We start from the raw sequence: 7,480 nt of genomic DNA, 5'->3' as shown, positions 1-7,480 counted from the left end.
ACAGGTGTAAATAAGAGCTGAATTTGGTCCATCTGTTTACAAAGATAACAGGTGTGTGTCTGCACATATGTGTCTGTATACAGATATTCATGTGCCTGCATATGTTTACATGTGTGCCCAGGCATAGATTTATCTTTAAATTCTCCCATCCTGTTTGCCATATTTTTTTTCTCTGTTTCCAGCAAGAGGAAGCTCAGCTTCTCGTATTACATTAATGTAGTTGTGATGACAGGCATTTCTGGTGTCATAATTGGTTTTAAATTCCAGTAATCCATTTCAAATAGTTAAATAAAATCTGTGCGTTCAATTGAAATGGCTAAAGCCAGAACTTTCGCTATTGATATCACAGGAAATAGTCTTGAGGGCAAAAATGTGAGTGAAATCAAAATAACTATTAGTATCATCAAAGGGACTTGAATGTCTCACTGTACCTTTATGTAGGAGATGAGAGAGAGTATTTTATAATATCTGTATCCCACAGTGAGTTTCATAAGCTGAGCTCCTCCTCAGAGGAACAGGATCCTGCACACTGGGCACAGTTTCTGTGTGGCCAGATGGCCTTGGATGGTCGGTGTGCTGCCTCCCAGGGGTGCTGCTGCCCTGCCCAGTGCAGAGTGAGCCCAGCTGGGTGTAGCCTGTCTCTGCAGTGGGGTCGGTTTGGGGCTTTTTGGCCACAGCAACTCACCTGGGCAAGAGCTGAGGGTTTCTTTAGGTTAGAAAGGGCAGCCCATGACTCCTGATCCCAACATGCCATGTCTTGAGAGACGCTGTCTTTCGCCAACATTTGAGATAATTAAAGGTCAGAAATTTACCAAATAAATTTCAACAAATATATTTTGAATTCTTTAACAATCTCAAATTTGATTTGCAGTTCATTTTGTAAACATTTGTTAACTACAGAGAACATTGTGCTTCTGTTCCCAGCATGAGAGATGGCAAAACATTCTGTGCCTTCCTTATACAAGAGATCAGGATCATGAAATAATGTGATAGACTATATATTTAACAATTGAATGCTAAAGGTTTTCCCTATCATGGAGCATCAAAGTAGCGCTTATGAATTGACTTTTCCAGATTTTTTATTTTTGTGTACCTTGACACCAATGTGGGTACCATGAACTGCAGGGGCCTCACTGGGGAATGAGAGCCCCTTGCTCCACCTGGTGTAACCCTCTCTGGCCATAGATCTAGACAGGGATGATGGATAAAGAGGGAGAGAATGAAATTGCTAATTTTTTTTTTTAAGAGAAATTAGGAAAATTAGATTGAGTTATCTAATTCATAGTGGAATGATGGATGAGGCTGTGTTTTGTTTCTGTCTTGCATGTGGATACAAGATGAGATTTTAGTTGGTTTTGCTGTGAAAGGGCTAAGGGATACCAGGAGTTGTTTCTGTGAAAGCTGAACAGTAGCAAGCTCCCTGTGTTCAGAAAAGCTGTAACTGGGCATGGCAGGAGGAGAAATTTCACAGGGCAGTACTTTCAGTGCCATGGTTATACTTTGCAATGAAGCCGGGTTGGAGTGAGGAACAGAGGAGACAACTCAGAGCCAGAGGAAGGAGCAAGAAGCCTGCAAGAAGCAGGGGCAGATGAGGGGGGAAATGCAGTTTAAGTGAAGAATACATCTTGAGATTGTGGTGGCTGGATCCCAGGAACTGCACGGCTGATCAGAGTGGGTGGCATTCAGAGCTGGTTGTTGCTCACTAAGCAGAGGCTTTGCTGACCTTTCTGCATATTTAATAAAAAATGTAAAACATTTGTCATGCCAAAAGATCCATGTGGGGGGGTTAGGCTCCCCCGACTTGATCCAAAATTATTAGTCTTTAAATGAGAAATTATGGATTTGGTATTCCTCTAAACTATTTTTTTTACTTGTTCGCTCAATATTCTATATTAAATATTTCTGTATTATTTTGGAAGACAGAAAATAGCAAAAAGGAAAATTTGGAAAACTTGCCATGTTCCAGCTACAACTGCTGTTACTTTATTAAAGTTATATTTGAAAAAGAAGCACAGAATAACTAAAACCTCAACCACAGCTCCCCTCCCCAATCCAAACAACCATACATTTGAACTGATGCTTAAGGTTAAACATCAGAATTAATAAATTCCACTGGGATCTGTCAGCACTTCCAAACTTCGATAGAGCATAAAATGCTAAAATTAACTACCCAAACCTTTCTGAGCATGTAAAAGCACCAGGTCCTATTGAGATCAACCAAAAAAAAAAGAAATTTAGACTGTAGTTTTGAAGCTGTTATAGAATAATGACAATTCACAAAGACCTTTCTTAACATTCTTCAATGTTTGTGTGTGTCAGCACATGCTATGCATTTCTGGAATTGTCACATTCTTGTTTGCCAGCATGCCTTGTTTAAGCATGGTGGGGAGAAATAACACTCCTGGGTATGTGGAATCCAGACAAAAAATAGATTCGGGTTTTGGGGTTTCTCTTGTGTTATTTCTGAGAGTATTTGTTTTTTTTTTTTTTTTTTTAAGAAGCACATAGGCAGATATTCAAAACCTCATCTAACTTCAGGCAATGGCAGACCTAAGGACCACAAGTATTCAGTTGTTTAATTAATCCTTTTGAACATTATTTTGGTTTGTTCCAAAAGTTAAGAAAATTTTCAAAAATTTAAAAAAAAAAAAGTGGTTTATGTGTACCCACATTTTGAATGATTGTGGTCTGCTGCACAGAAAACTTGAATGGAAATTAAGAATTTTCCTTGTTTACTACATGGCCTTGGGTGAACACCTGGCTTGATTATGTTCTCCTACTCTCTACTTTTGGAAATCAGGCACTGCAAGCTAAATTTAAGTGGAGTTCTTTTACAGACTTAACTTCTTTATATTTTTATGAATAACAACATTGACAGCAAGCAAATAATGCGCCCCCAATATGTGACCCAAATCAGACTGTTAAATTTTGAAAAAGATCTGCTATGTATATGGGCAAAATTAGGTAGCTCTTGTTCTTTTTTAATACTCATGCATATAACTCTTTCCTGTACTTACAAGATCTGCATTGTGTCACAACCTCAGTCATCCTGTCAGGAGCAAATAGGTCTCCCCTCGAAGACCTCCCATACTTTGTTTTTAGGCCCTGATCCTGCAAATACTTAATCATGTGTGGAACTTTGCTTTCAAGAGTCACCCTTTGAAGTCTACTGGACTGCTCCCACGAGCACAATTACATGCATTTTAAGTGTGTGCCAGATCTGGACCTTGAATTGTCTATCAAGTGGCCACTGTGTAGCTGTGTGAGGAGTGGAGTCCACCCAGGGTGTGCCTGGAGCCTTTGTGGAAGACACAGGGAAAAAATGCTTTTGGCTAAAGCCAAACAGAGGGTTGACCAAATTAATTTTTTAAGAACCGATAGAATTCAGTGGTTTTTAGAGTGAATAAAGTGTCAAATCATGCCACTGAACAACAAAAATCTTAATTGTAGTCTAATATAATCTTATAGCATCATATAGTTTATGAATTAGTTATGAGAAACTTTATATTTTTAACAGAATTTTATAGATACATTATATCTGTATAGAGTAGAGAAGTGGCAAGGATGGATTATTGTGGACAATTATGCAGACCAGAACAGAGCACTTGTGTTTAACAAACAGCTCTGAATTCTAATTTCCTGCAATATACATAGTGTAGCTACAATTTGTAGTCATTACTGTGTATTAGGAAAGTTATTAGAATTCTTAAACTTGCTGAGGCTTTCCACAACACCTTTCCCAGATTTTAATTGGTTTTATCTAGTTCCATAAGAGAGCTCTTTAAAACAAATCAAAGTCTCTTAAATCACATGTACCACCCATTGAAGGACAGAGATATTCCTTCTGTAATCTGGCAAGTTTTCCTAGGAAAAGAAATCTGAAGGTTCTCAACTATGAATTAAAAGGCTTCGCAGAAGATAATTTATGTGCCTTTTGATGGGCTCAGTTTCAAAATGACAAAATAACAATGTTTTGTAACAGAAGGGTTAAATCTTAATCTCAGAGGTTTACAAAGCTGCTAGTCGCAGTCTCCTTAAAATTTAATATACCTCGTTAATGCTTACTTGCAAACACTGAAGGATTTTTATGATTATAATCATGTGTTACAGCACCTAGTACTGTTTCTAAGCAGCATACTAATCAGCTTAATGAGATATTACTGCACTTTTTGTTGACTAAAGCAAAATCCCTTTTATTGTTCTAAAGCTTGTCCTTTATTTTTTCCCAAAACATTATCTTGTTTTATTGTACACCAGTAAATATCATACCATCGGTTTTTTGTCAAATCATAAAACTATCTTTCTCATTGTAGAATGTGTAATATATTGAATATGGTTAATGGAACTGAAAGTTACAAATGGATTTCTATTTTGGGGTTTTTTTTGCTGGCTTTTTAAATGAAAATGGGAGAGATGCATAAGATTTCTTCTTTTATAGATTTAGAAATGCAGACAGGTGCAGTTTCACAAGAAGGACAAGGGAGGTGGTAAATGCCTTTGCCCCTTCTGTAATAATTAAATTTTGAAATTGTCGCATATTTTAAAATAGTAATGAATAGTTCTTGGTACACATGCAGAATGAGTACATGTATGATCAAAACTGTCTAGCACAGTTGGCACTTAATACACTTTTAATTGTTTTTACACTAATTCCTTTGCATTATTATGAGCAGGTAAAACATAAAATGCAAATTGTACGCCAGTGATTCAATGCTTGTAACTCTTTCACAGTCTGAATCTAAAATATCTTCTGATTTTCAGAGATGGAGGAAGCTAGTTTGTGCCTTGGTGTTTCTTCAGCTGTGCCAGAAGCTGACGCCCATCTCAACAGCACCATACTCAATGGGCAATATTCAATGAGTCAGAAGCTGCACCAGATCACTTCCCAGCTCAGCCATGCCTTCCCAGAGCTCCAGAGCAGGCAGAATCCCGAGGAGAAGGCGTCAGTGCCACTAGAAGACAAAAGTCACATGTCCATAGCAAACCAGCCCATCAGCAGCCAGATGGCCCTGCTGGCAAACCAGCTCAACAGAGAGGTTGACACCAGCTTGAACGGGCGTGTGGATCTGCAGCAGTTCCTCAATGGACAGAACCTGGGGATTATGTCTCAGATGAGCGACATCGAGGATGACGCCAGGAAGAACAGGAAGTACCCCTGTCCCCTGTGCGGGAAACGCTTCCGCTTCAACAGCATCCTGTCGCTGCACATGAGAACCCACACCGGAGAGAAACCCTTCAAGTGCCCCTACTGTGACCACAGGGCAGCTCAGAAAGGCAACCTGAAGATACACCTGCGTACTCACAAGCTTGGGAACCTTGGCAAAGGTCGTGGAAGGGTCCGAGAAGAAAACAGACTTTTGCATGAGCTGGAGGAGAGAGCGATTCTTCGGGACAAGCAGATGAAGAGCAGCCTCCTGCAGCCACGGCCCGATGCGAAAGCACAGCAGCACACCCAGCCCATGCCGCTCGCAAACTGCAACTTGTCTGTGCCACCTAATCACAACACACCTGATATTTCAAACCCTGTTCCCTCTCCAAAGCCAGCCAGTGTCCAGGAAGAGGTTGTCGCTCAGACAGCCGGGTTCAGATGCACGTTTTGCAAAGGCAAGTTTAAGAAGCGAGAAGAGCTGGACAGGCACATAAGGATCCTACACAAGCCTTACAAGTGCACTCTGTGTGACTTTGCTGCCTCGCAGGAGGAGGAGCTGATCAGCCACGTGGAGAAAGCTCACATAACTGCAGAGTCAGCACAGGGCCAGGGCTCCAACGGGAATGGGGAGCAATCCACCAATGAGTTTCGCTGCGAGGTGTGTGGCCAAGTGTTTAGCCAAGCCTGGTTCCTAAAAGGCCACATGAGAAAGCACAAGGATTCCTTTGAACACTGCTGTCAGATCTGCGGGAGGCGATTCAAAGAGCCTTGGTTTCTTAAAAACCACATGAAAGTTCACCTGAATAAGTTATCTGTAAAGAACAAATCTCCTAATGATCCTGAAGTCCCTGTCTCCATCAGCAGCATGTCCCAGGAAGCCCATGCAAACTTGTATTCAAGATATCTGTCATGTTTGCAGAGTGGCTTTCTTCCCCCTGACAAGGCAAGGTTGAGCGAACAAAATCAGATCTACAACAAAGGAGACATGCCCATGAAAGAGAAGGAAGTCTTGGGCAAGCTCCTTTCCCCCATTTCTGGCATTGGCCACAGCATTGCCGAGGGGGATAAACATTCTTTATTGGGCTGTCTCAATCTGGTGCCTCCTCTGAAATCCAGCTGTATAGAAAGGTTACAAGCTGCCGCCAAAGCAGCAGAGATGGATCCAGTAAACAGCTATCAGGCCTGGCAGCTTATGGCAAGGGGAATGGCCATGGAACATGGCTTTTTGTCTAAAGAGCAGCAGATACAGCGCAGCCACGAAGACACTTTGGCAAATGCTGGAGTTATGTTTGATAAGGAGAAGCGGGAGTATGTGTTAGTAGGAGCAGATGGCTCTAAGCAGAAAATGCCTGCTGATTTGGTTCACAGCACTAAAATGGGCAATCAGAGAGACTTGCCAAGCAAACTAGACCCTTTAGAAGGCAGTAGAGATTTTTTGTCACATGGTATGAACCAGGGACTCGATTACAACTTACAAAGTCATGGAAACATAAAAGAAAAGCCAACTGAATGCCCGGACTGCGGAAGGGTCTTTAGAACATACCACCAAGTGGTCGTTCACTCCAGGGTCCACAAAAGAGACAGGAAAGGAGAAGATGAAATAATTCAAGGTAGTCTCGATGAGCGGCGTGGGTCTGGAAGTGATCAAGAGTCTCAGTCTGTCAGCAGGTCGACAACACCAGGGTCCTCTAACATTACTGAAGAAAGTGGAGTAGGTGGGGGTCTCTCGCAGACAGGGAGTGCTCAGGAGGACAGCCCTCATCCTTCCTCACCCTCCTCTTCAGGTATGATAACTTCTTCTTCCCTCTCTGCACTGAAAGCTTCATAGCTCTATTTGAAGTCATGGCAGTAAAGTAGTTTATGCATTCTCTTGTCAGGTTGTTTCCTACAGTCCATAGGGATGTGCTATTATTTGCCAGAACATCTGTGTTTGGGTTCCTGCAATGCCTTTGAGGTTAATTCTCTGCTCACCCTTTTCCCCTCCAAGGGCAGCAGGTTTCCCAGCCTTTCAGCTGATGCCTTCCCACTCTGCAGGGTCTGAGCAGCCACCAATGGCTGTGTCGCTTCCAGGGCCTCTCCCTCCAGGTTTTGGAAGGTGGTTTTCTCCTCCTCTTCTATTCATGGTGTGTCTCATGCAGATCCTGCCCTGTCCTCCGTGTAAAAGGGTGAGGAAGGATGCCTTCTTTGAGCTGTAGTTAATAAACTGCATGTTGGCTCCCCTCTCTGATTGCCCTCCTTCTGACAACCATGTCAGTTCCTTAGCTATGTCCTTGTACCTGGCCATTGGACTGATTAAAAAGAGGTTCAGAAATACAAATTACTAACCTTTTG

At 41.8% G+C, this 7,480-nt stretch overlaps 1 protein-coding gene across 7 annotated transcripts in view; it reads left to right on the top strand.

The window, feature by feature from the left end:
• The window catches only part of ZNF536 (zinc finger protein 536), a 346,930-nt gene that overhangs the window by 155,624 nt on the left and 183,826 nt on the right, over positions 1-7,480 (top strand). For all 7 annotated transcript variants that reach the window (XM_031061301.1, XM_031061295.1, XM_031061300.1 and 4 more), the window contains exon 6: positions 4,762-6,933. In XM_031061301.1, the coding sequence (XP_030917161.1) occupies positions 4,764-6,933 (2,170 nt within the window). In that variant the 5' untranslated portion in view covers positions 4,762-4,763. The remainder of the gene's footprint in view (positions 1-4,761; positions 6,934-7,480) is intronic.

The sequence above is a fragment of the Geospiza fortis genome, unplaced genomic scaffold (genome assembly GCF_000277835.1).
Source record: "Geospiza fortis unplaced genomic scaffold, GeoFor_1.0 scaffold79, whole genome shotgun sequence".
NCBI lineage: Eukaryota > Metazoa > Chordata > Aves > Passeriformes > Thraupidae > Geospiza > Geospiza fortis.
The sequence above is the reverse complement of the archived record's forward strand: the minus strand, read 5'-3'. Positions and strand labels throughout refer to the sequence as shown.